Source organism: Leucoraja erinacea, unplaced genomic scaffold, assembly GCF_028641065.1.
Source record: "Leucoraja erinacea ecotype New England unplaced genomic scaffold, Leri_hhj_1 Leri_77S, whole genome shotgun sequence".
NCBI lineage: Eukaryota > Metazoa > Chordata > Chondrichthyes > Rajiformes > Rajidae > Leucoraja > Leucoraja erinaceus.
In genome coordinates, this window is record NW_026576707.1 from 46896 (window position 1) to 74266 (window position 27371).

The following is a 27371-nucleotide window of genomic DNA, read 5'->3' on the forward strand; positions in this document are numbered from 1 at the left end:
GTCGGGGCGGCCCAGCTCGAGGGTAACGGCGCTCCCGTCGGGGAGGCCCAGGTCGAGGGTGGAACGGCGCTCCCGTGAGGGGCTGAGGGGCCTGGCGCGGGGCTGAGACGCTCACGTGAGGGCGACCCGGCTCGGGGCTGGAATGGTGCTCCGGTGGCTGAGACGGCGTTCTGGCGGCGGCGGGCCAGTGGACGACGTCGTCAACAGCTGTGTCCGCTGGACTGGAGGGCGGCAGCTTCGACCACCCCCGGGCTGCGGTGTTTGAACCGGCCCGTTTGCAGAGCTCGGTGAGCCGCGGGACTGACTTACCATCGCCCGGTGGGGAATCGCCTCAGCGCAGAGGGAGAAGAGGAGGGAAGAGACTGCAGCCCTAAGATTTTTGCCTCAATCACAGTGAGGAGGTGCTTGGTGGACTCACTGTGGTGGATGTTAATTTGTGTTTACTGTCTGTTCTGTTGTCTATTATTGTATGTATGACTGCAGGCACGAATTTTCGTTCAGACTGAAAGGTCTGAATGACAATAAAGGAAGTTCAATTCAATTTGACTTGATCCCTGTACAATGAAACAATGACTAAATACTTGTGCAGGAAGAGCCTGTAGATGCTGGTTGACATTGTAGACACAGAATGTTGGAGTAACTCAGCCTCTCTGGGGAGATGCTATGAGTGATGTTTCAGGGTCGAGACCCTTTAGTTTGGCCCATTGAGGCCGAACAGCGATCCCCCTAGTTTTTTTCACATTGATGCAAACCCAATGAACCAACAAACCTGTACGACTTCGGAGTGTGGGAGGAAACCTGAGCACCCGGAGAAAACCCATGCAGGTCACAGGGAGAACGTACAAACTCCATACAGACAGCACCTGTGGTCAGGATCGAACTGACCGACATCCACTATAAACCTACTGACTCCCGTGGCTATCTGGACTACACTTCTTTCCATCCTGCTTCCTGTAAGGACTCCATCCCCTACTCCCAATTCCTCCGTCTACGCCGCATCTGCTCCCAGGATGAGGCGTTTCACACCAGGGCATCTGAAATGTCCTCATCCTTCAGGGAACGGGGGTTCCCCTCCTCCACCATAGATGAGGCTCGCACCAGGATCTCTTCCATACCCCGCAACACTGCTCTCTCCCCATCCCCGCACTCGCAACAAGGGCAGAGTCCCCCTAGTCCTCACCTTTCACCCCACCAGCTGTCACATACAACAAGTAATCCTCCGTCAGTTTCGTCACCTCCAACGTGACCCCACCACTCGCCACATCTTCCTATCTCCCCCCATGTCTGCCTTCCGCAAAGACCGCTCCCTCCGCAACTCCCTTGTCAATTCTTCCCTTCCCTCCCGTACCACCCCCTCCCCGGGCACTTTCCGTTGCAACCGCAAGAGATGCAAACGGAAAGTCCCTTTACCTCCCCCCTCGACTCCATTCAAGGACCCAAGCAGTCGTTCCAGGTGCGACAGAGGTTCACCTGTATCTCCTCCAACCTCATCTACTGCATCCGCTGCTCTAGATGTCAGCTGATCTACATCGGTGAGACCAAGCGGAGGTTGGGCGATCGTTTCGCCGAACACCTCCGATCGGTCCGCAATAACCAACCCGACCTCCCGGTGGCTCAGCACTTCAACTCCCCCTCCCATTCCCCTTCCGACCTCTCTGTCCTGGGTCTCCTCCATTGCCAGAGCGAGCAACACCGGAAATTGGAGGAACAGCACCTCATATTCCGCTTGGGGAGTCTGCATCCTGCGGGCATGAACATTGAATTCTCCCAATTTTGTTAGCCCTTGCTGTCTCCTCCCCTTCCTCAGCCCTCGGGCTCCTTTTTCCTTTCTTCTCCCCGCCACCCCCCATCAGTCTGAAGAAGGGTTTCGGCCCGAAACGTTGCCTATTTCCTTCGCTCCATAGATGCTGCTGCACCCGCTGAGTTTCTCCAGCATTTTTTTGTGTACAGTCAGGATCGAACCCTTTGCTCAGCAGCTCCAACCCACTCTCCAGTGGATAGCCAGACCCAGGGGGAGAAAGAGACGTGGAGTAATCTTGTTGATAATACCAATCATCGTGACTTTTTTTATTGAAATTCAGGCGGGGTCAACGTGCAGTAAAGAGTCGGGCCCTTCCCTGCTCTCTCTCGGCCTGGGAACCGGCCACGGTGGGGCGGAACACGGCGGGGCGGGCGGGCGGCACTCCTCGGGTGGGGAGCTACTCGTCGTAGCGTCTCCGCGCCGGCCGCTTGTGCCTGGTGAACGACTTCATGACGGCAGCGGTGGAGCGGTCTTGCTTGGTGATCGTGCTGTAGTCCAGCGACTTCAACTGTGGGATCACCCCCACTATGTAGCTCCTGGCCACGGGGACGGGGAAGGAGGAGGAAAGGAAGGGAACGGAGGGAGCAAGGGTGAGGGATATAGAGGACGAGGGAGGGAGGGAGGGAGGGAAATACAGGTTGAGGGGGAATAAGGAGATAGTGGGGACAAGGGAAGAGGTAGAGAGACGGAGGGAGGGTGAGGAAGAGCGGGGGGAGGGAGGGAGGGGGGTGAGGAAGGGAGAGGAGGGGGGAGGGGGAGGAAGAGAGGAGGAGGAAGAGGGGGAGGGGGAGGAAGGAGAGGAGGAGGAGGAGGAGAGGGGGGAGGAGGAGGAAGAGGGGGGGGAGGAGGGAGAGGGGGAGGGGGGAGGAGGAGGAGAGGGGAGAGAGGAGGAGGAGAGGGAGAGAGGGGGAGGAGGAGGGAGGAGGAGGGAGGGAGGAGGGAGGAGAGAGGGGGAGGAGGAGAGAGGGGGGGGGGGAGAGGGGGGGGGGGGGAGGAGAGGGGGAGGGAAGGGGGGGGGAGAGGAGGGGAGGGGGGAGGAGGAAGAGGGGGAGGAGGAGGGGAGAGAGGAAGGGGGAGGGGGGGAGGAGGAAGGGGGGGGGGGGGGAGGAGGAAGGGGGGAGGAGGAAGAGAGGGGGGGGAGGAGAGGAGAAGAGAGGGGGAGGGAGAGGAAGAGAGGGGGGAGGAGAGGAGGAGGAAGAGGGGGGAGGAGGAGGGAAGAGAGGGGGAGGAGGAAGAGAGGGGGAGGAGGAGGAGAGGAGGGGGAGGAGGAGGAGGGGGAGGGGGGGGAGGGAGGGGGGAGGGGAGGGGAGGAGGAGGGGGGAGGGGGAGGAGGAGGAGGGGGGAGGAGGAGAGAGAGGGAGGAGGAGGGGGGGGGAGAGAGAGGGGGGGAGGAGGAGAGAGAGAAAGGGGGGAGGAGGGAGGGAAGAGAGGGGGGAGGGGTGAGGAAGAGAGAGGGGGGGAGGAGGAGGGAGAGAGAGGGGGGGAGGGAGGAGGGAGGGAGACAGAGAGGGAGTGATTTAGATGCCAACAGCTGGAGGTCTTGGTCATGAGCATTTAGTTGTCACGAACATTGGGACCTGGACAATTAATTTTTACTTGCTGCAGCTGTAGAGGCTCATTAATTCAATCACACAACAAATAAATATACAGCCACCAATAATAATAAATGATTAGTTATAAATAAATGATCAATTAACAGTGCAGCCCAAAATATGTGATACAATCTGTAAACAAAATCCACTGCCGATCATTGCTGAAGTTGGTGTAGCTCAGTCTCGATGGGCTGAATGGCCTGATTCTGCTACTGTCTTATGAGATTGGTAATAATAGAATTTAAATTTAAAAATCTGGATTTTGCTTCTTTAAAAAACAAAGTGGTATCAATTGGAGTGTAGCGAATGATGAGTAATCACTCTTGATTGGTACGGGCTGGAAGACCAAGATTTTCGCTGTTGAAGTGGGATGCAGGGGATTTGTTGACCAGGCTATTAAAGAAAATGGGGGTTGCTCTCTCCAACAAGCAATCAAATCATTATCAAATTCTGCAGAAAAAAGCAGCAATTGGATTTGGATCCAAAGCAGAGACAACAAATGGGCTGCAAGATGAAGACGGGGGTATGGAATTGAGGGGGTGTAACTGGGGCGCCAGGCATCGCCGTTGAGGCCTCTGGAGATGTTGTGGGCCTATCAGAGAGTGGGCTTACTCAGAGAGTGGTAGCTGTGTGGAATGAGCTTCCAGAGGAAGTGGTGGAGGCAGGTTCTGATTTTATCATGTAAAAATAAATTGGATAGGTATATGGGCGGGAAAAGAATGGAGGGTTATGGTCTGAGTACAGGTAGATGGGGACTAGGTGAGAATAAGTGTTTGGCACGGACTAGAAGGGCCGAGATGGCCTGTTTCCGTGTTGTTCCCAATGTTGGGGAAGTCCAGAACAAGGGGTAACAGTTTAAGGATAAGGGGGAAATCTTTTAGGACCGAGATGAGATCAATATTTTTCACACAGAGAGTGGTGAATCTGTGGAATTCTCTGCCACAGAAGGTAGTTGAGGCCAGTTCATTGGCTATATTTAAGAGGGAGTTAGCTGTGGCCCTTGTGGCTAAAGGGATCAGGTGGTATGGAGAGAAGACAGGGATGGGATACTGAGTTGGATGATCAGCCATGATCATATTGAATAGCGGTGCAGGCTCGAAGGGCCGAATGGCCTACTCCTGCACCTATTGTCTATTTAAACATCAAGTCCTATTAGCTCTACTAGTGTCAGGAGTTATGGGGTAAAGACATGAGAATGGGGTTGAGAGGGAAAGATAGATCAGCCATGATTGAATGGCAGAGCAGACTTTTGGGCCGAATGGCCTTATTCTGCTACTAAAACCTATGGACTGTTTGAGGCTGTAAATTCACGCCACGTCTCCTCAGTTTAGAGAACCCACAGACAGATAATAACAGCTGACAGTGTCGACCAATGCTCGAGTATCTTTGGTGTCGACATCCCGTGAAGGAATCTAAAAAATATTGGTGCCATTAAGTTGCTCTCAGGCAGACAATGCCTCTCTGACTTCCAACTTCCGCCTTTCAGGATACATTCACTCCCCTTTCGCAAGGTCCTGTTGCATTTGCTGCCACTGCCCTTTCAAGCAGCTTGCTGCATGTCACAGCAAGTTTAGTTTGACTTTCTTTATTGTCCCGTGGACAGAGATGCAGTGAAAAGCTTGTCCTGCACGTTTAGTTTAGAGACACAGCGCGGGCCCCCCCCCCCCCCCCGTATGCTAATGCTATCCTACACAACAGGGACCATTTACGATCACTGTCATATGCTGAGAGAATGGAGCAGCTGGGCTTGTAAACTCTGGAGTTTAGAAGGATGAGAGGGTATCTCGTGGAAATATATAAGATTGTTAAGGGCTTGGACACGCTAGAAGCAGGAAACATGTTCCTGATGTTGGGGGAGCCCAGAACCAGCGACCACAGTTTAAGAATAAGGAATAAGCCATTTAGAACGGGAGACGAGGAAACACTTTTTCTCACAGAGAGTGGTGAGTCTGTGGAATTCTCTGCCTCAGAGGGCGGTGGAGGCAGGTTCTCTGGATGCTTTCAAGAGATAGCTAGTTAGGGCTCTTAAAGATAGCGGAGTCAGGGGATATGGGGAGAAGGCAGGAACGGGGTACTGATTGGGGATGATCAGCCATGATCACATTGAATGGCTCGAAGTGCCAAATGGCCTACCCCTGCACCTATTGTCTATTGTCTATGCCAAGCCAATGAACTGCCAAACCTGTACATCTCTGGAGTGTGGGGGGAAACCGGAGATCCCGGAGAAAACCCACGCAGGTCACGGGAAGAACATGCAAACTCCGTACAGACAGCACCCGTGGTGAGAATCGAACCCTCAACTCTACCGCTGCACCACCGTGTGGCCCTTTTCTCCTCTCCAGTCAAATCCTATTGTTGTGGAACAGCCCGCAGCACAACTAAATTCAACTGCTTCTACTAATTATGAACGTATGCACCTCCCACAGTTACCAGCGTGCTAAATATAGTGTTGAAGCAATACAGTTACAGAGGAAGTACAGATTCATTTTAAAGTGCAGGGGCCACAATGAGGTAGGTTGGAAGACCTGAACTGTACCTTGGCGAATGGGAGGACAGTTGAGGAGACTGATAACAGAGGTGAAGAAGCTGTCCCTGAGTCTAGTAGTATTTGCCATAGTGATACAGTGTGGAAACAGGCTCTTCGGCCCATCTTGCCCACACCGGCCAACATGTCCCAGCTACACTAATCCCACCTGCCTGCGTTTAATCTATATCCCCTTGATCAGCTCAGGGATGTGCTTGCAGGCTTCTGCATATTTCGCTTGACGGGAGAGAGGAGAAGAGGAATGGCCGGGGTGTGAGTGGTGTTTGATTATGTCGGCTGCTTTCTTGAAGCAGCGGGAAGTGTAGATGGAGTCGATGGTGGGGAGTCTGGTCTGTGTGATGGACTGGGCTACATCCACAACCCTCTGCAACCTTCTGTGGTCTTGGGCAGAGAAAACCAGGCTGCAATGCATCCTAATAGGTAGACACGAAATGCTGGAGTAACTCAGCGGGACAGGCAGCATCTCTGGAGAGAAGGAATGGGCGACATTTCGGGTCGAGACCCTTCTTCAGACTGATGTCAGGGGAGGGGGCAGGACAAAGATAGAATATAGGTAGAATGTAGTATATTTTCCCCTGACATTAGTCTGAAGAAGGGACTCAACCCGAAACGTCGCCTATTCCTTCTCTCCAGAGTTGCTGCCTGACCCGCTGAGTTACTCAAGTATTTTGTGTCTACCTTTGATTTAAACCTGCATCTGCAGTTCTTTCTTACACATGCATTCTGACAGGATGCTTTCTATGGTATCTATTCAATAGACAATAGGTGCAGGAGTAGGCCATTTGGCCCTTCAAGCCAGCACCGCCATTCAATGTGATCATGGCTGATCATCCCCAATCAGTACCCCGTTCCTGCCTTCTCCCCATGTCCCCTGACTCCGCTATTTTTAAGAGCCCTATCTAGCTCCCTCTTGAAAGCATCCAGAGAACCTGCCTCCACCACCCTCTGAGGCAGAGAATTCCACAGACTCACCACTCCCTATGAGAAAAAGTGTTTCCTTGTCTCCATTCTAAATGGCTTACTCCTTATTCTTAAACTGTGGCCCCTGGTTCTGGACTCCCCCAACATCGGGAACATGTTTCCTGCCTCTAGCGTGTCCAAGCCCTTAACAATCTTATATGCTTCAATGAGGTCCCAACTCATCCTTCTAAACTCCAGAGTGTACAAGCCCAGCTGCTCCATTCTCTCAGCATATGACAGTCCTGCCATCCCAGGAATTAACCTTGTTAAACTACGCTGCACTCCCTCAATAGCAAGAATGTTCATCCTCAAATTAGGGGACCAAAGCTGGACACAATACATTCAATATTGTTTCAAAATTGTATTCAAAATATTCCATCTACAGAGGTTGGCGAGGGTGCGGCTGGGTGCTGCCTTGGGTTTAGGCTGCACCAGTGAAAGGCCCGGATAGAGTGGATGTGGAGAGGATCTTTCCACTAGTGAGAGAGTCCAGGACCAGAGGGCACAGCTTCAGAATTAAAGGACGTTCTTTTAGGAATGAGATGAGGAGAAATTTATTTAGTCAGACGGTGGTGAACCTGTGGAATTCTTTGCCACAGAAGGCTGTGGAGGCCAAGTCAGTGGATATATTTAAGGTGGAGATAGATAGATTCTCGATTAGTATGGGTGTCAGGAGTTATGGGGAGAAGGCAGGAGAATGGGGTTAGGAGGGAGAGATAGATCAGCCATGATTGAGTGGCAGAGTAGACTCGATGACCTAATTCTGATCCTATGAACATGAACAATGAAAATCTTACTTGCAGCAGCACAACAGAATATTTAAACGCTCTGCAAAGGAGATACAGATCAGTCATAATTGAATGGCGGAGTAGACTTGATGGGCCGAATGGCCTAATTACGTTCCTGCAACTTATGGACATATAAACATGCTCGTCTTTGCTTGGCCTTTGCTGGCTTTTCTTGAACTAAACATTATTTCTAAACTATTTCTAAACTAAACAAGCCATTTAGAACGGAGACGAGGAAACACTTTTTCTCACAGAGAGTGGTGAGTGTGGAATTCTCTGCCTCAGACGGCAGTGGAGGCAGGTTCTCTGGATGCTTTCAAGAGAGAGCTAGCTAGGGCTCTGCAACTCCAGAGCAAACAAAATCATGAGAGACCTCTTCCACCCCTGCAACGGACTGTTCCAGCCGCTACGGTCAGGCAAACGCCTCCGTTGCCATGCAGTGAGAACGGAGAGGTTGAGAAGGAGTTTCTTCCCAGAGGCAATTCGGACTGTAAACGCCTTTCTCACCAGGGACTAACTCTACAGAACGTTTTTCCTTCAATTATTTATTATGTAAAAGAATATGTGTGTTATGATTGTGTTTATAATTTGTTTGGTTGTTTTGTTGTTTGTCTTTTGCACAAAAGTCCGCGAGCATTGCCACTTTCATTTCACTGCACATCTCGTATGTGTATGTGACAAATAAACTTGACTTGACTTGACTTGACTAAAGATAGTGGAGTCATGGGGATATGGGGAGAAGGCAGGAACGCGGTACTGATTGGGGATGATCAGCCATGAATGGCGATGCTGGCTTGAAGGGCCGAATGGCATACTCCTGCACCTATTGTCTATTGTCTCTTATTCCTTTATCATGTATCAGTGCACTGTGGACCGCTCGATTGTAATCATGTATAGTCTTTCCGCTGACTGGTTAGCGTGCAACAAAAGCTTTTCACTGTACAGGTAACAATAAACAAAACTAAACTAAACAGTGCCCTACAACGTATGAAGATATGAACGCATGCACCTCCCTGAGTTGACCAAGGGGAGGCAGTGACGAGGCAGCACAGGCGGAGGGGGGAACACTGGTCGTGTACCTGTATCCTTTGAGCAGCTCCACAGGGTTGCCGTGCAGAGTCAGGCTCCGCAGGTGCGTCAGGACCGCCAGCTTGTCCACCTCGTACAACTTGGCCACCTGGTTCCCGTGCATGTTCAGAACTTGCAGGTGGATGCACATAATCAGCACCTGTGGACAGACGCACGCACAGGTTTAGTTTATTGTCACCTGTACCGAGGTGTGAAGGGCAGATAGACACAAAATGCCGGAGTAACTCAGCGGGACAGGCAGCATCTCTGGAGACGGAATCGGTGACTTTTCGGGTCAAGACTGATCAGAGGTCTAAAGGGCGCTCTTGTGGAAAGGAGGTGAGGAGGAATTTTATTAGTCAGAGGGTAGTTAATCTGTGGAACTCATTGCCACTAAATGTGGATATTTTTAAGGCAGAGATAGACAAATTCTTGATTATAATGGGTGTCAAGGGTTAGGAAGAGAAGGGGTGGAAAATAGGATAAGGAGGCAGAGATCAGCCATGATTGAATGGTGGAGCAGACTCGATGGGCCAAATGGCCTAATTCACCAGCGGGACAGGCAGCATCTCTGGAGAGAAGGAATCGGTGACATTTCGGGTCAAGACCCTTCTTTTTTTTTCTAGTTTAGGGGTGCTTTGTTTTTCCCTTGTTTTTCTTTTTTTTTTTTTTTTTTTAATATATATATATGTTTTCTTTTAAACATTGAACTATATTTAGGCAGAGACCGGGAGGTCTATATTCATTGTGTATTTTGACATTGGACTCATATTTAGGTTATATCTGTTATTAATGTAATCCTGATCCTGATGTATAGAATAGAATAGAATAGTTTCTTTATTGTCATTGTAACATGGACCATGTACAACGAAATTTAAAATGTCAGCCAGTCAGTGCAGCATTCAAACATTTCTAAAAGCTAACGATACATACACGGTAAAATAATAAAGATAAACAACTAAATAAATATCACGAACAAAGCACGCATACACACCCAACCCTCCATCCTTCTGTCGATTTCACAGTTACCACAGTCCCTTAGTCTGTATCGCCCCTGCGTTCCTTGGCGGTTACATTTAGTGCTTTTATAGCAGTGGGGTAAAAACTGTTTTTGAGTCTGTTTGTCCTTGTCCTTGTAGATCTGTACCGTCTGCCTGACGGCAACAGTTCAAACAGGGAGTGTCCGGGGTGGGAAATGTCCTTTATGATATTCTGGGTTTTTTTGGTGCAGCGGGAACTGTGTAAGTCCTCCAAGGTAAGTATCAATATCATTGTTATGCTTAACATCATTTTTTGTTGTTGTTTAGTTTTTGTTTGAATAAAAAGATTTAAAAAGAAAGAAAGACCCTTCTTCAGACTGATCAGAGGTCCAAAGGAGGTCTAAAGGGCGCTCTTGTGGAAAGGCGGTGAGGAGGGATTTCATTAGTCAGAGTCTGTGGAACTCATTGCCACGGAGGGCTGTGGAGGCCAAGTCAGTGGATATGTTTAAGGCAGAGATACACAAATTCTTGATCAGAACGGGTGTCAAGGGTTAGGAAGGGAAGGGGTGGAAAATAGGACGAGGAAGAGATCAGCGGCGGAGTAGACTCGATGGGCCGAATGGCCTAATTCTACTCATTAACTTGGGAATTTGTGAAAAGCTTTTGCCGCGTGCGAACCAATCAGCGGAAAGACGACACATGATTACGAGCCTTTCACCGCGTACAGAAACATGATAAGGTAATAACGTATAGACAATAGGTGCAGGAGCAGGCCATTCAGCCAGCACCGCCATTCAATGTGATCATGGCTGATCATCCCCAATCAGTACCCCGTTCCTGCCTTCTCCCCATATCCCCTGACTCCGCTATCTTTAAGAGCCCTATCTAGCTCTCTCTTGAAAGCATCCAGAGAACCGGCCTCCACCGCCCTCTGAGGCAGAGAATTCCACAGACTCACAACTCTCTGTGTGAAAAAGTGTTTCATCATCTCCGTTCTAAATGGCTTACCCCTTATTCTTAAACTGTGGCCCCTGGTTCTGGACTCCCCCAACATCGGGAACATGTTTCCTGCCTCTAGCGTGTCCAAACCCTTAATAATCTTATATGTTTCAATAAGAAACCCTCTCATCCTTCTAAACTCCAGTTATTCCCTTAGTGGTAAAGATAGTCACCAATGACTATCTTTGATTGGATTTTACTGGCTTCATCTTGCACTAAATGTTATCCTGTATCTATACACTTCTTTGTCACTGGCTTTGGTCCATCAGCAGACACCCTACGGGATGAAACAGGCCCTTCAGCCCAACCCTTCCATGCTGGCCAAGGTGCCGCATCAAAGCAAGTCCCATTTTAAAAGTCTTAGTTCAGACAGCACAGTGGTGCAGCCGTAGATGTGATGCCTTAGCAACGCCAGAGACCCGGGTTCAATCCCCCCATGGGTGCTGTGTACGGAGTTAGCATGTTCTCCCCGTGATGGTGTGAGTGTTCTCCGGGTGCTTTGGTCCTGACTACGGGTGCTGTCTGTACCGAGTTTGTACGTTCTCCCTGTGACCTGCGTAGGTTTTCACCGGGTGCTCCAGATTTCAAAGACGTACAGGTTTGTAGGTTTATTGGCTTCAGTAAAATTGTAAATTGTCCCTAGTGTGTAGGATAGTGCCATTGTATGGGGTGATCACTGGTTGGCGCAGACTTGATGGGCTGAAGGGCCAGTTCCATGCTGTATCTCAAAACTAAACTTCACACCGTGGTGCAGGACCTTTGTCCCATCCAGTTTGGGCCAACCAACGATCCCCATACTAACACTAGCCTACGACCGGCGATCCCCATACTCTAAAGGGCCTGTCCCACTGTACGAGGTAATTCAAGAGTTCTCCCAAGTTTTCCCCTGATTCGAACTTGGAGAATGTCCGTCGCGGGTCCGTAGGAGATCGTGGATGTCTCATAGCGGCTCCTACCAGTAAAAAGTAACAATTTTTTTGAGCACAAGTATTTTTTTACTCAGGGACATTTTTCAGTGTTAAAAAAACGTCACGAGTTTACCAGATTTCCCGAGTACCTACCGTTACCCGTACGAGCCGCTACAAGACATCCACAAACTCTTAAGGACCCGCTACGGACATTCTCCGAGTTCAAATCAGGGGAAAACTCGGGAGAACTCTTGAATTACCTCGTACAGTGGGACAGGCCCTTTACACTATCCTACGACCGGCGATCCCCATACTATCCTACACACGGATAATTTACAATTTTTACCAAGCCAATTAACCTACAGATGTGTACGTTTTCGGAGTGTGGGAGAAATCCGGAGCACCCGGTGAAAACCCACGCAGGTCACAGGGAGAACGTACAGACAGCACCCGTAGTCAGGATGGAACCCGGGCCTCTGGCGCTGTGAGGCAGCAACTCTACCGCTGCCGTCCCATCTGGAGTTCCTTGTTTCTACATACTCTGTGGCAGACACGTGCTACGTACAGGGTCGATGAGGTAAAAGTTGTTGAAGGAGAGGTCGATCCAGAAGAGACGGCGTGGTTCCACCAGCAACGTGTCGATCAGCTGCTTCAGACCGCTCAGGTCGTTCAGTCGGTTGTGGCTCAGCCGCAGTGAGCAGCTCTTCATCTTCCGATCCTCCGTGAACTCGTTGGGTTTCACGCCCGCCCGGGGCGTCAGCTTAATGGCATCTGCTGGGTGGAAACAGAGGGGCAGGTACATAGGTGCACGGCCACTCCCTGCCCCCTCCCCAAACCCTTGTATCAACCCCACGCTAATCCCACAGCCCTGCTCTCGTCCCACAGCCATGTATCAATCCCACTGCCCTGTGTCATCCCCATATCCCACCGCCCTGTGTCAATCCAACAATCCCACTGCCCCACTCTCTCTCTACATCTCCAAGTTTTCGGATGACATAAAGATGGATGGCTGTGTGAGCTGCGATGAGGCTGCAGGGTGAATTGGACAGGTTGGGTGAGTGGGCAGATGCAGTATAATGTGGGTAAATAGGTTATCCGCTTTGGTGGCAAGAACAGGAAGGCAGATTATTATCTGAATGGTGTGAGATTAGGAAAAGGGGATGTGCAACGAGACCTGGGTGTGCTTGTATATCAGTCACTGAAAGTAAGCATGCAGGTACAGCAGGCAGTGAAGAAAGCTAATGGCATGTTGGCCTTCATTGTAGAAGATAATTTGAGTTTAGGAGCAAGGAGGTCCTAATGCAGTTGTACAGGACCCTGGTGAGACTGCACTTGGAGTATTGTGTGCAGTTTTGGTCTCCTAATTTGAGGGAGGACATTCTTGCTATTGAGGGAGTGCAGTGTAGGTTCACCAGGTTAATTCCCTGGATGGCGGGACTGACACATAATGAAAGAATGGGTCGACTGGGCTTGTATTTTTTGGAATTTAGAAAGATGAGAGGGGATCATATAAAATTCTTGAAGGATTGGACAGGCTAGATGCAGAAAAAATGTTCCCGATATTGGGGAGTCCAGAACCAGGGGTCACAGTTTAAGAATAAGGGATAGGCCATTTGGGACTGAGATGAGGAAAAACTTTTCCACCACAGAGTTGTGAATCTGTGGAATTCTCTGCCACAGAAGGCAGTGGAGGCCAATTCACAGGATGTATTCGAGAGAGAGTTAGATTTTGCTCTTAGGGCTAATGGCATCAAGAGATATGGGGAGAAAGCAGGAACAGGGTACTGATTGTGGATGATCAGTCATGATCGTATCGAATGGTGGTGCTGGTGGGAAGGGCCAAATGGCCTACTCCTGCACCTGTTTTCTATGTTTATACGAGTCATGAACAAATAAACTTGTGAGCCTTGCATACAGGTTTGAAAGTGATATCTGTAGATCATCGTACCATTTACAGAATCCAAACGTCTGAAGGAATAATCCACAACTGGGCCATACAAGATAGAGTCATACTCCTTTGTGTTCGCAAACCTGCAGGAGGAGAGAAATCCCTATTAGTTACTGTGCAACTGCAGAAAAGATCATTGCTGGAAATTCTCAAACAAATGCAGTGGTCCAAATAATCTGAATCTTCTCCACCACCTCCCTCGTGGTTTTCAGCCCCAGTTACATTTTATCTAACATTCTTGCTATTGAGGGAGTGCAGCGTAGGTTCACCAGGTTAATTCCCGGGATGGCGGGACTGTCATATGCTGAGAGAATGGAGCGGCTGGGCTTGTACACTCTGGAGTTTAGAAGGATGAGAGGAGATCGTATTGAAACATATAAGATTATTAAGAGTTTGGACGCGCTAGAGGCAGGAAACATGTTCCCGATGTAGCTGGGAGTGCAGAACCAGGGGCCACAGTTTAAGAATAAGGAGTAAGTCATTCAGAGCGGGGACGAGGAAAACCTTTTTCTCACAGAGAGTTGTGAGTCTGTGGAATTCTCTGCCTCAGAGGGCCGTGGAGGCCAATTCTCTGGATACTTTCAAGAGAGAGCTAGATAGGGCTCTTAAAGATAGCGGAGGGGTGGAAGATTGCAACCTTCACGTGGTCCGCCCTGTTTCGACTAATGCAATCAACTCATCGTGCACAAACGGAAGATCAAATAGAACAAGTTGTCCTACAACTTTAGGCTGTGCACGCCACAGGAAAGAAGAAGATAGCGGAGTCAAGGGATATGGGGGAAAGGCAGGAAGGGGGTACTGATTGGGGATGAACGGCCATGATTACATTGAATGGTGGTGCTGGCTCAAAGGGCCGAATGGCCTACTCCTGCACCTATTGTCTATTGTCTATCTTTGAAGCAGAGTCCTCATGCATCGCGTCAAATACATTTTGTTTGCCCCATTAATTTCTGCTACCCACACCACTCTGGTCATGCTCTCATTTCACTCCTGCCATTGGAAAGAAGTTACAGGACCTGAAAACTGTAACGTCCAGGTTTAGGAGCAGCAGCTTCCCCTCAACCAACAGGCTATTAAACACTACAGCCTCTAAATAGGTTCTTCACTATATAAACGTGTGGCTATTAATTTTGACTTTGCACTGTTATTGATCAGTTGTCTGTGTGTGCATATATATATATATTTATATATATATATTGCATTTTGAAAATATTCAGACCCCTTCACTTTTTCCACATTTTGTTACGTTACAACCTTATTCAAAAATTGATTCATTTTTTAAAATCATCAATCTACACACTATACCGAATAATAAAAAGCGAAACAGGTGTTTACGAGGATTTCAGTATAGGAGTAAAGAGGTTCTTCTGCAATTGTATAGGGCTCTGGTGAGACCACGTCTGGAGTATTGTGTACAGTTTTGGTCTCCTAATTTGAGGAAGGACATCCTTGTGTTTGAGGCAGTAGCAACGTAGGTTCACGAGATTGATCCCTGGGATGGTGGGACTGTCACATGAGGAAAGATTGAAAAGACTAGGCTTGTATTCACTGGTGTTTAGAAGGATGAGGGATATCTTATAGAAATATATAAAATTATAATAGGACTGGACAAACTAGATGCAGGAAAAATGTTCCCAATGTGGGGCAAGTCCAGAACCAGGGGCCACAGTCTTAGAATAAAGGGGAGGTCATTTAAGACTGAGGTGAGAAAAAACATTTTTACCCAGAGAGTTGTGAATTTATGGAATTCCCTGCCACAGAGGGCAGTGGAGGCCAAGTCACTGGATGGATTTAAGAGAGAGTTAGATAGAGCGCTAGGGGCTAGTGGAGTCAAGGGATATGGGGAGAAGGCAGGCATGGGTTATTGATAGGGGACCACCAGCCATGATCACACTGAATGGCGGTGCTAGCTCGTAGGACCGAATGGCCCCCTCCTGCACCTATTTTCGATGTTGCTATGTTTAGACATTTTTGCAACCTAATTAAAAAGATATAACTGAAATATCACATAAGTATTCAGACCCTTTACTCAGTACTTTGTTGAGGCACCTTTGGGAGCGATTACAGCCTCGAGTCTTCTTGGGTATGATGCTACAAGCACATCTGTATTTGGGTAATTTCTTCCATTCTTCTCTGCAGACCCTCTCAAGATCTGATAGGTTGGATGGGGAGAGAGTCGATGCAGCCATGATTGAACAGTGGGGTAGTCTCGATGGGCCGAATGGCCTAATTCTATTCCTTTCATTTATAAACTTATCACATGTATAAAATCATGAGAGAAATAGATCGGGTTGATGCATTGAATCTCTCGTACTGGGATCAAGAACCAGAGGACATAGGTTTAAGGTGTGAGGGGAACGATTTAATAGGAACCTAAGGGGTGACTTTTTCACACTGGTGGGTGTATGGAACAAGCTGCCAGAGGCGGTAGTTGAGGTTGGGCCTATCCAAACGTTTAAGAAATAGTTAGACAGGTACATGAATAGGACAGATTTGGAGGGATATGAACCAAACGCGGGCAGGTGGGACTAGTGTAGATGGGACATGTTGGCCAGTGTGGGCAAGTTGGGCCAAATGGCCTGTTCCCATGCTGGATCACTCTGTGACTAGTGTAGATGGGACATCGGATGGGACATGTTGGCCAGTGTGGGCAAGTTGGGCCGAATGGCCTGTTCCCATGCTGGATCACTCTGTGACTAGTGTAGATGGGACATGTTGGGCCAGTGTGGGCAAGTTGGGCCAAATGGCCTGTTCCCATGCTGGATCACTCTGTGACTAGTGTAGATGGGACATGTTGGCCAGTGTGGGCAAGTTGGGCCGAATGGCCTGTTCCCATGCTGGATCACTCTGTGACTAGTGTAGATGGGACATGTTGGCCAGTGTGGGCAAGTTGGGCCGAATGGCCTGTTCCCATGCTGGATCACTCTGTGACTAGTGTAGATGGGACATGTTGGGCAGTGTGGGCAAGTTGGGCCGAATGGCCTGTTCCCATGCTGGATCACTCTGTGACTAGTGTAGATGGGACATGTTGGCCAGTGTGGGCAAGTTGGGCCGAATGGCCTGTTCCCATGCTGGATCACTCTGTGACTAGTGTAGATGGGACATGTTGGGCAAGGTGGGCAAGTTGGGCCGAATGGCTTGTTCCCATGCTGGATCACTCTGTGACTAGTGTAGATGGGACATGTTGGGCAAGGTGGGCAAATTGGGCCGAATGGCCTGTTCCCATGCGGGATCACTCTGTGACTAGTGTAGATGGGACATGTTGGGCCGAATGGCCTGTTACCATGCGGGATCACTCTGTGACTAGTGTAGATGGGACATGTTGGGCCGAATGGCCTGTTCCCATGCTGGATCACTCTGTGACTAGTGTAGATGGGACATGTTGGGCCGAATGGCCTGTTCCCATGCTGGATCACTCTGTGACTAGTGTAGATGGGACATGTTGGGCAGTGTGGGCATGTTGGGCCGAATGGCCTGTTCCCATGCGGGATCACTCTGTGACTAGTGTAGATGGGACATGTTGGGCCGAATGGCCTGTTCCCATGCGGGATCACTCTGTGACTAGTGTAGATGGGACATGTTGGGCCGAATGGCCTGTTCCCATGCTGGATCACTCTGTGACTAGTGTAGATGGGACATGTTGGCCAGTGTGGGCAAGTTGGGCCGAATGGCCTGTTCCCATGCTGGATCACTCTGTGACTAGTGTAGATGGGACATGTTGCAAGGTGGGCCAGTGTGGGCAAGTTGGGCCGAATGGCCTGTTCCCATGCGGGATCACTCTGTGACTTGAACTTGTCCGGCCCGCTGGCGCATCCGTTGTCAGGGGCAACGAGACAATGGACCGCCAGCTGGGAGTTGTAGTCCGCCGGCCGGGTTGGCCCAGCACTGGAGGATGCGGACGAACTACAACTCCCAGCGGGCGCCGCTTCCCCGGGCCGACCAGAGCCCCACCGTTGTCAGGGGCAACCAGCGGCAGCCGCGGCTCTCCTCCCGCTCCAGCGCCAGCTTTGAATCTCAGGCCCAGGTCGGAGGAGAGGGGAGGGGAGGTAAATAATGGGGCTGCGGCTCACCGCGGCTGGGGGGCCGCCGATACTGATGACTCGGCGATCGATTGGTCGAAGGTGGACAATCGACGGACGCTATCGGTGCTTCCCTTCCGCGGCTCCATCCCGCTCCCGCCGGCGCATCACGCCTCTGGCGTCATCGCGCACGGGTGGAGACGTCACCGCGCGCGGGCGGAGACGTCACCTTGTACGGTGGGTACGTCATAGTGTACGACAATAGCATCGTCACGAACGGTCGGAACGTCACGGCGCACGGGGGTGGCGTCATCGCGTCCCAACCCTGCTCCTTGCAATCAAAGATTATAGCTCTAAGATCTTTGCTTGCAATGACGTCATATGATATAGAAACATAGAAACATAGAAATTAGGTGCAGGAGTAGGCCATTCGGCCCTTCGAGCCTGCACCGCCATTCAATATGATCATGGCTGATCATCCAACTCAGTATCCCGTACCTGCCTTCTCTCCATACCCCCTGATCCCCTTAGCCACAAGGGCCACATCTAACTCCCTCTTAAATATAGCTGTCACCCCCCCCAAAAAAAAAAAATCGCAGGGTGGGAAACAGGAGTCAAAAGCAAAGATCATCTATGATCTTTGTTCAAAAGTGTTTTATTGTCATGTGTCCCAGATAGAACAATGACATTCATATTTGCAGCAGCACAGCACAATATGTAGGCCTCTGGGTAGTGTTGTAGAGCAGAGGGATCTAGGAGTACAGGTGCATGGTTCCTTGAAGGTAGAGTCACAGGTAGATAAGGTGGTCAAAAAGGCTTTTGGCACTTTGGCCTTCATCAGTCAGAGTATTGAGTATAGAAGGTTACCTTCAGAAGAATGGAGGGTTTCGGCCCGAAACGTTGCCTATTTCCTTCGCTCCATAGATGCTGCTGCACCCGCTGAGTTTCTCCAGCTTTTTTGTGTAACCTTCGATTCTCCAGCATCTGCAGTTCCCTCTTAAACACTAAATATTGAGTATAGAAGTTGGGAGGTCATCAAGTCAATTCAATTCAATTCAACTTTATTGTCATTGCACAGATACAAGTACAGGTGCACAACCTTTTATCCGAAAGCCTTGGGACCAGACACTTGTCGGATTTCGGAATGGAAGATTTTTAGCGTAGATTAGGTAGGTAGCGCGGGCGGTTTGAAAAGTCTGGAGCGGCTGCCTCCTCCCCGGAGACCGGGGAATCATTGTAAATCAATGCATAAATGTTAGTCAGTTAGTTTGGAGGGATTTTATGTGGTGGGGTGGGTGGGTGAAGAGTGAAACTTTAATTCTTAGTCCCCTACCTGGTCGGCGACTCCCAACATCGCGGAGCTGGGGGCTCCGTCCGGCCGCGGGCGGCGCCGGTTGTAGCTCCGACCCCGGCAACTCCACCCCTGGCTGCGCGGCGCTCCAAATCCAGCGCCGCCCGCAGCCCCCAGCCCCAGCTCCGCGAACGTTGGGAGAAGGCGGCCTCAGCGCCCTGGAGCTTACCGCACAGCGACCCGGTAAGGCATTGCCCGCTTCCCGCTGGTATCCCAGCGCTGCGACGCAACCGACTCCCAACATTTGCGGAGCCTCGCAGCCAGGGGTAGAGTTGCCGGGGTCGGAGCTACAACCGGCGCCGCCCGCAGCCCCAGCTGGGAGTTGGCGGCTACAGCGCTGTGGAGCTTACTGCACGGTGACCCGGTAAGGCATTGACCGCTCCCCGCCTCTCCGACCAGGTAGGGGACTAAGAATTAAAGTTTACCCCTTCAACCCCCCCCCCCCTTCACATAAAAGTCCTCCAAACTAACTGACTAACATTTAAGCAATGATTTACAGATGTTTAAGTGTACAGTAGTACAGACCTGGGTTGACCGTGGGTCGTTTCGGGTCAAGTTTGGCGCCAAACGCAGATTTGGTGTGCAGACGACATCCTGGAAAAAATGGCCGGTTTTCGGAGTTTTTCGGTTTCTGGAACACCGGATAAAAGGTTGTGCACCTGTATAGGTACAACAAAATGCAGTTTAGTGTCTGGTCATAGTCATAGTGCAAGATAGTAGAAGTAGAAAATAAAAATACAGAATCAGCATACAATAGAGTAAAAGAGTACTGGTTAACAATATGTGGAATGTGGATGGATTAGAAAAAAAAAACTGGTACGTAGGCAAATACTGTATACAAATGGGAGAGACTAAAGATATCTGGCGACGGGACTCCGAGTTCAGCAGTGTAATAGTGTTATTGAAAAAGCTGTTCCTCATCCTGCTTGTACGAGACCTGAGGCTCCTGTACTGCCTCCCTGATGGGAGGAGGGCAAACAGTCCATGGTTAGGGTGGGAGGGGTCCTTGATGATTTTCCCGGCCCGTCTCAGACACCGTTTTCAGTGGAGGGCATCCATGGCAGGGAGCGGTGCACCGATGATGTGCTGAGCGATTTTCACCACCTGTTGTAGTGCCTTCCTGTCCGCTGCGGTGCAACTGCTGTACCATACCGTGAAACAGGTAGTCAGGATGCTTTTGATGGTACAGCGGTAAAAGTTGGTCAGGATCTGGGGGGACAGGTGAGCTTTCTTGAGCCTCCTCAGGAAGTAAAGGCGCTGCTGCGCTTTTTTGATCAATTTGGTGGTACTGAGGGACCAGGACAGATCCTCCGAGATGTGTACCCCGAGGAATTTGTAGTTGGAGACGCGCTCCACCTCAGTCCCGTTTATATGGATGGGGGTATGTCTGCCCCCTCTGATCTTCCTGAAGTCAACAATAATTTCCTTCAACTTCTTGGAGTTGAGGACGAGGTTATTGTTGGCACACCAGGTTGTCAGGTGCTGGATCTCCTCCCTGTAGGCTGACTCGTCGTTGTCACTGATCAGTCCCACCACCGTGGTGTCGTCGGCAAACTTAATGATGGCGTTGGATCCGTACTTATGGATGCAGTCATGGGTGAAGAGGGAGTAGAGGAGAGGGCTGAGCACACAGCCCTGAGGCATGTCGGTGTTCAGTGTTATAGTGGAGGAGGTGAGGTTGTTGACCTTAACAGACTGGGGTCTGTTGGTGATGAAATCCAGTGTCAATTGCAGAGGGAGGTGGTGATGCCAAGTCCGCTGAGTTTGGTGATCAAGCTAGCGGGGATGACAGTGTTAAAGGCTGAGCTGCAATCAATGAACAGCAACCTGATGTAGGTGTTATTGCTGTCCAGGTGGGTCAGGGCAGAGTGTAGGGCCGCCGATATGGCGTCCTCTGTAGACCTGTTGGTCCGGGCAGGCAAACTGATGGGGGTCCAGTGTGGGGGGGAGGCTGGCTTTGAGGTGAGCCAAAATCAGCCGCTCAAAGCTCTTTGCGATGACAGGGGTGAGTGCCACTGGGCGGAAGTCGTTGAGACTCCCTGAAGCTGATTGTTTGGGCACTGGCACAATGGTTGAGGTCTTAAGGCAAGTGGGGACGACACCCTGGGCCAGTGACAGATTGAAAATGTCAGTGAAGACTGGGGATAGTTGTCCAGCACATGCCCTGAGCACACGCCCGGGGATGCCATCGAGGCCGGCAGCTTTGTGCTCATTCACCTTGCTCAGTGCATCTTGTACAGCAGAGGTGGAGAGACTGAGGGGTTGTTCGTTCGGGGGTGGGGCAGCTTTGATGGCTGGTGTTTTGTTGTCCCGGTCGAAACGAGCATAGAAGTAGTTTAGCTCGTCAGGAAGGAAGGCGTTGTCTGGGGGGGGGGTGTTAACTTTATGGTAATCGGCAATGGATTTGATGCCTTGCCACATGCGCCTGGGGTCGGAGTTGTTTTGGAAATGCTCCTCGATCTGCCGTTTGTGATTGAGTTTAGCGTTCCTAATTCCCTTTTTCAGGTTGGCCCTGTAAAGTTTATTTGTTATATACGCATATGAGATGTGCAGTTGTATAAGACGTTGGTGAGACCGCATTTAGAATAATGTGTTCAGTTATGGGCACTATGTTATAGGAAAGATGTTGTCAAGCTTGAAAGGGTTCAGAAAAGATTTACGAGGATGTTGCCAGGACTATAGGGAATGCTCTGTGTTCTGTTTCACAGAGACATGGCTCACCCCCAGCTCCCCAGACTCAGCCTGAAGGGTTCTCCATCCACCGTATGGACCCTACGCAGGCATCTGGGAAAGGGAGAGGAGGAGGCGTCTGCCTCATGGTCAACTCTGCTTGGTGCTTAGATGTGGCAGTTCTGTCCAACTCCTGCTCTCCACACCTCGAACATCTGGCGGTGAAGTGCCGTCCCTTCTACCTTCCGAGGGAATTCATTTCCATCATCCTGACCGCGGTCTACATCCCACCCCAGGCAGACGTCCGTCTGGCACTGGAGGAGATGCACGCCGTGGTCAACAAACACCAGACGTCCAGTCTTACCCCGAGGCTATGGTGGTAAACAAGAATTTAATTGTCCTATCTGGGACACATGACAATAAACTCTCTTGAATCTAGATGGTGTGAGGTATAGGGTAAGGTTGAGTAGGCTGGGTCACTATTCCATGGAGCGCAGGAGGATGAGGGGTGATCTTCTGGAGGTGTATAAAATCATGAGAGGAATAGATCGGGTGGATGTCTTTTACTTAGAGTAGGAGAATTGAGGACCAGAAGACATAGGTTCAAGGTGAAAGGGAAACGATTTAATAGGAATCTGAGGGGTAACGTTTTCACACAGGTGGGTGTATGGAACAAGCTGCCAGTGGAGGTAGTTGAGGCTGGGATTATCCCATCGTTTTCGAAACAGTTGGACAGGTACGTGGATAGGACAGGTTCGGAGGGATATGGACCAAGCGCAGGCAGGTGGGACGAGGGTAGTTGGGACATTGTTGGCCGGTGTGGGCGAGTTGGGCCAAAGGGCTGGTTTCCAAACTGTATTACTCTATGTAAACATAGTACGCAATAAACAATATACTAAACCAGAAAAGTATACACATACACAACTGAACTGAATATACACATACACATATAGGAAGAAACTGCAGATGCTGGTTTAAACTGAAGATAGACGCAGAAAGCTGAATAGCACCTCATATTTTGCCTGGGCAGCTTCCACCCCAGCGGTATGAATTTTGATTTCTCTTAATTTAAAGTAACCCTTTCATTCCCTCTCTCCGTCCCTCCCCCATCCAAGAGCTTCAGTTGTCTTGTTGAGTCTTATTGTTTGTAACGTTCTCACCTAGTCCAGAGCTAATAATGGACTGTTTCCTTTAACATTGTTACTTTTTTTCATATCTTTCATTACGGTAATTGGTTCTATATCTCTCTATATCACCGTCTAGATCTCTCATTTCCCTTTCCCGACTCTCAGTCTGAAGAAGGGTCTCGACCCGAAGCGTCAACTGTTCCTTTTCTCCAGAGATGCTGTCTGACCCGCTAAATTACTCCAGCTTTTTGTATCACGGGATGGGGGAGGCAAGAGAAATGGAAGGGTAATGTCATGGTGGCGCAGCGGTAGAGTTGCTGCCTTATGGGCCTGTCCCACTGTACGAGGTAATTCAAGAGTTCTTCCGAGTTTCCCCTGATCCGAACTCGAAGAATTACGGTAATAGCCGCTCGTAGGAACTCGGGGCTCTCGTGGACATTTTTCAACATGTTGAAAAAACTTCACGAGCTTACCGCGTTTCCCGAGTACCTGCCGTTAGCGTTATGAGCCGCTAAGAGACGTCCCGAGCTCCGACGTACCCGCTACGTACATTCTACGTACTTACCATGAGTTTGATTTTTTTTTAAACCCGGGAGAGCTCTTGGGTAAACTCGTATAGTGGGACAGGCCCTTGACAGCAAAATGCAGCACCTGAGACCCGGCTTCGATCCCGACTACGGGTGCTGTCTGTATGGAGTTTGTCCGTTCTCCACGTGATCTATGTGGGTTTTCTCAGAGATTTTCAGTTTCCTCCCACACTCCAAAGAGGTGCAGGTTTGTAGGTTCATTGGCTTGGTAATTGATTTGATAAAATGTAAAAACATTGTCCAGTATAAAATTGTCCAACTTCCAAAGCTGAGTAATGCTCTACCTAGAGATTTTCAACGTACTACATCCAGATCCAGGTATCATAGTCAGATGATTCAGTTGCCTGATAACAGCCGGGAAGAAACTGTCCCTGACCTGGACCTTCACACCTTACATGCTCTTTGTACCCTTCCATATCTTTAGACTACCTCACTCCTGACTCTCAGTCTAAAGAAGGGCATGGACCCGAAACGTCACCCATTGCTGCTAGTCCAGGAGAGTCTAGGACTAGAAGTCTTAGCCTCGGAATCAAAAGACATTCCTTTAGGAAGGAGATAAGGAGGAACTTCTTTAGTCAGAGTGTGGTGAATTTGTGGAATTCATTGCCACAGAAGGCTGTGGAGGCCGTCAGTGGATATTTTTAAGACAGAAATAGATGCTTGATTAGGTAGACACAAATGCTGGAGTAACTCAGCGGGTGAGGCAGCATCTATGGAGAGAAGGAATGGGTGACGTTTCGGGTCGAGACCCTTCTTCAGACTTCAGACCCCTCCCCCTCCTCCACCCCTCTTCCCCACACACATCCCCCTCCCCCACACACACACTCACTCCCCCACACCCCCCTTGCACATACCCCCCTCCCACACCCCCCATCCACACACACACCCATCCCCACACCCCCCTCCCTCCACCACCCCCCCCCCCACCACACCCCCCCTCCCCCCCCCCCACCAGCCCCAGATGAAGCCGCCCCCCTCCCCTGGCTGCAGGACACTCCCCGCCTGAAGCTGTCCCCGTCCCCCGGCTACAGAACACTCCCGCCGTTGCGTTGGTGGAACAGGTGAGTGGTGGAATATTGCATTGGGGAATGGGTTGCATTGGGGGACCAGGCGTCCCGTGTGACTGGGACCCAACGGGTCCCACTTAGTCTAGCATCACTTATTTCATTTACGCAGCTTATAGTCCAGCAGTGTCATAGTAACATGTGATACATTTAAATAAGACTAACAGTATGAATCTTTATTACTCAAACTTCAATTAACCCTTGCTTTCCCTCGCTCTCCATCCCTTCCACACCCTAGTTCTTTTATGTTTCTAGTTCTCTGACTAGTTTCACTGTCCTCCCGATTAATTTTACTGATTGCATGCCTCCTTGTCACCTTCCCCTCAGTGATCAATGAACCATTCCATATTTCCTTGATCATTGTGTCTCTTTCATTTTAGTTTATTGTCACATATTCCGATGTACAGTGAAAAGCTTCTGTTGCATGCTAACCAGTCAGCAGAAAGACAAAACATGATTACATTCGAGCCATTTTTTGTGTACAGGTACATGATAAGGGAATAACGCTTAGTGCAAGGTAAAGCCAGCAATGTCCAATCAAAGATAGTCCGAGGGTCTCCAATGAGGTAAATAGTAGTTCAGTGTTGGTCTCTAGGCAAGAAGAAACTGTCCCTGAATCTGGACCTTCACACATTACATGTGTAGGAAAGAACTACAGATGCTGGTTTAAATCAAAGGTTGACACAAAATGCTGCAGTAACATATAAAATAATTAAGGGATTGGACACACTAGATGCAGGAAACATGTTCCCGATATTAGTGGAGTCCAGAACCAGGGGTTAAGAATAAGGGGTAGGCCATTTAGAACTGAGATGTGGAAAAACTTTTTCACACAGGGAGTTGTGAATTTGTGGAATGCTCTGCCTCAGAAGGCAGTGGAGGCCGATTCACTGGATGCATTCAAAAGAGAGTTATAGGCTGAATGGCCTACTCCTGCACTTATTGTCTATGTATCTATGTAACTCAGCGGGACAGGCAGCATCTCTGGAGAGGAGAGAAAGAAAATTCCTTCTCTCCAGAGATGCTGCCTGTCCTGCTGAGTTACTCCAGCATTTTGTGTCTACCTTCACACTTTACAGTGAAAAGCTTTTGTTGCGGGCTGACATGCTCTTTGTACCCTTCCATATCTCTAGACTCCCTCTCTCCGTACTGTCTGAAGAAGGGTCTGGACCCGAAATATCACCCATTGCTTCTTGACTAGTGGAAGGGATGTTTCCACTAGGGGCAGTCTAGGACTGGTCCAAAGGCCATGGCCTCAGGATTAAAGGACGTTTCTTTAGGAACGAGATGAGGAAGAATTTATTTAATCAGGGGGAGGTTAGTCACAGTGGCGCAGCAGTAGAGTTGCTGCCTTACAGCAAAATGCAGCGGCCAACGGATCCCGGCTATGGGTGCTGTCTGTATGGAGTTTGTGCATTCTCCCCGTGAGCTACGTGGGTTTTCTCCGAGATCTTCGGTTTCCTCCCACACTCCAAAGACATACAGGTTTGCAGGTTAATTGGCTTGATAAAATCTAAAAAAAATTGTCCAGTCTGAAATTGTCCTTCCAGTGCTGAGTAATGCTCTACCTAGAGCATTTCAGCGTACTACATCCAGATCCAGATCCAGAAGGCTGTGGAGGCCAGGTCAGTTGATATTTTTAAGGCAGAGATAGATGGATTCTTGGGGAGAAGGCCGGAAAATGGGGTTAGGAGGGATAGGTCAGCCATGATTGAATGGCGGAGCAAGGGATTGGAATACCCTATCAGCCAGCATCAGATATCTTCAAAACATCAACACATGCAAAGACACACTCCAAAAGGGGCAGTCACGGTGGCACAGCGGTAGAGTTGCTGCCTTACAGCAAAATGCAGCGCCAGAGACCCGGGTTTGATCCCGACTACGGGTGTTGTCTTTATGGAGTTTGCACGTTCTCCCTGTGATCTGCGTGGGTTTTCTCCGAGATCTTCGGTTTCCTCCCACACTCCAAAGATGTACAGGTTTGTAGGTTCACAAAAATGCTGGAGAAACTCAGCGGGTGCAGCAACATCTATGGAGCGAAGGAAACAGGTAACGTTTCGGGCCGAAACCCTTCTTCAGACACGTTACCTATTTCCGTCGCTCCATAGATGCTGCTGTACCCGCTGAGTTTCTCCAGCATTTATGTGTACCTTCGATTTTCCAGCATCTGCAGTTCCTTCTTGAACAGGTATGTAGGTTAATTGGCTTGTCCAATTGGTTTGATAAAAATGTTAAATTGTCCAAGTTGGCGATATGCTGAGTACTGCCCTGTCGACTACAAAATTCAGAAGGTTCAGAAAAGCATCTTCATCTCGACTAGTACTCCCACCACCATCATAGTGCTGAGTGATACTGTACCTCCGAGAGATTTTCAGCGTACTACAGCCAGATCCTGATCCAGAGGAGCAGATTTGATGGGCTGAATGGTCTAATTCTGCTTCAACTCCATGACCTCCCTTCCACAGAGGCTGCCAGACCTACTTAGTGACTCCAGCACTTTTTGTGTCTTCATGATCTTCCCTTCCATTAGCCTGGATGTCCATGGGGTAAACACACTGTGAGCTCAGGGCCCGCACTGGCAACGTGCACCCTGTACTTTCCTCCCACACGAGTGAAATTATTCGCATTTTAAATATTAAAAAAAAAATTTCATTCTCCCCCTACCGTCCGCTCGAATGCGGATGACGTCACCTTGGCCGTCGAAGACGCGAACACGCCCCCGGATGCGGATGACGTCACCTTGGCCGTCGGCGGCGCCGCCCCGGAGGCGCATGACGTCACCTCTACCGTCGAACGCGCGGCCACGCCCCCCGGAGGCGCATGACGTCACCTCTACCGTCGAACGCGCGGCCACGCCCCCCGGAGGCGCATGACGTCACCTCTACCGTCGAACGCGCGGCCACGCCCCCCGGAGGCGCATGACGTCACCCCTGCCGTCGAAGGCGAGCCTGCCCCCCCCCGGAG

At 49.9% G+C, this 27371-nt stretch overlaps 1 protein-coding gene across 2 annotated transcripts; it reads right to left on the bottom strand.

The window, feature by feature from the left end:
• Positions 1-2042: 2042 nt before the first annotated feature.
• Positions 2043-18125, bottom strand: lrrc51 (leucine rich repeat containing 51). Of its 2 annotated transcripts, none has more exons than XM_055631477.1 (5): positions 17660-18125; positions 13590-13672; positions 12207-12415; positions 8766-8914; positions 2043-2337 (listed from the first exon to the last, which is right to left on the bottom strand). In XM_055631477.1, exons 1-5 carry the CDS (start codon positions 17755-17757, stop codon positions 2199-2201), a joined length of 678 nt encoding a protein of 225 aa, XP_055487452.1. In that variant the 5' UTR covers positions 17758-18125; the 3' UTR covers positions 2043-2198. The 2 variants fall into 2 exon arrangements, with proteins under 2 accessions (XP_055487452.1, XP_055487453.1); XM_055631478.1 differs by having other exon boundaries at positions 12207-12412; positions 17660-18124.
• Positions 18126-27371: the final 9246 nt, after the last annotated feature.

Excerpts from the sequence above, each read along its gene's own strand:
- lrrc51 (XM_055631477.1), bottom strand. The coding sequence starts at position 17,757 with ATGGAGCCGCGGAAGGGAAGCACCGATAGCGTCCGTCGATTGTCCACC. Across the intron at positions 13,673-17,659 it reads TCGGCGGCCCCCCAGCCGCG|GTTTGCGAACACAAAGGAGT; the intron begins GTGAGCCGCAGC and ends CTCCTCCTGCAG. Across the intron at positions 12,416-13,589 it reads ACGTTTGGATTCTGTAAATG|CAGATGCCATTAAGCTGACG; the intron begins GTACGATGATCT and ends GTTTCCACCCAG.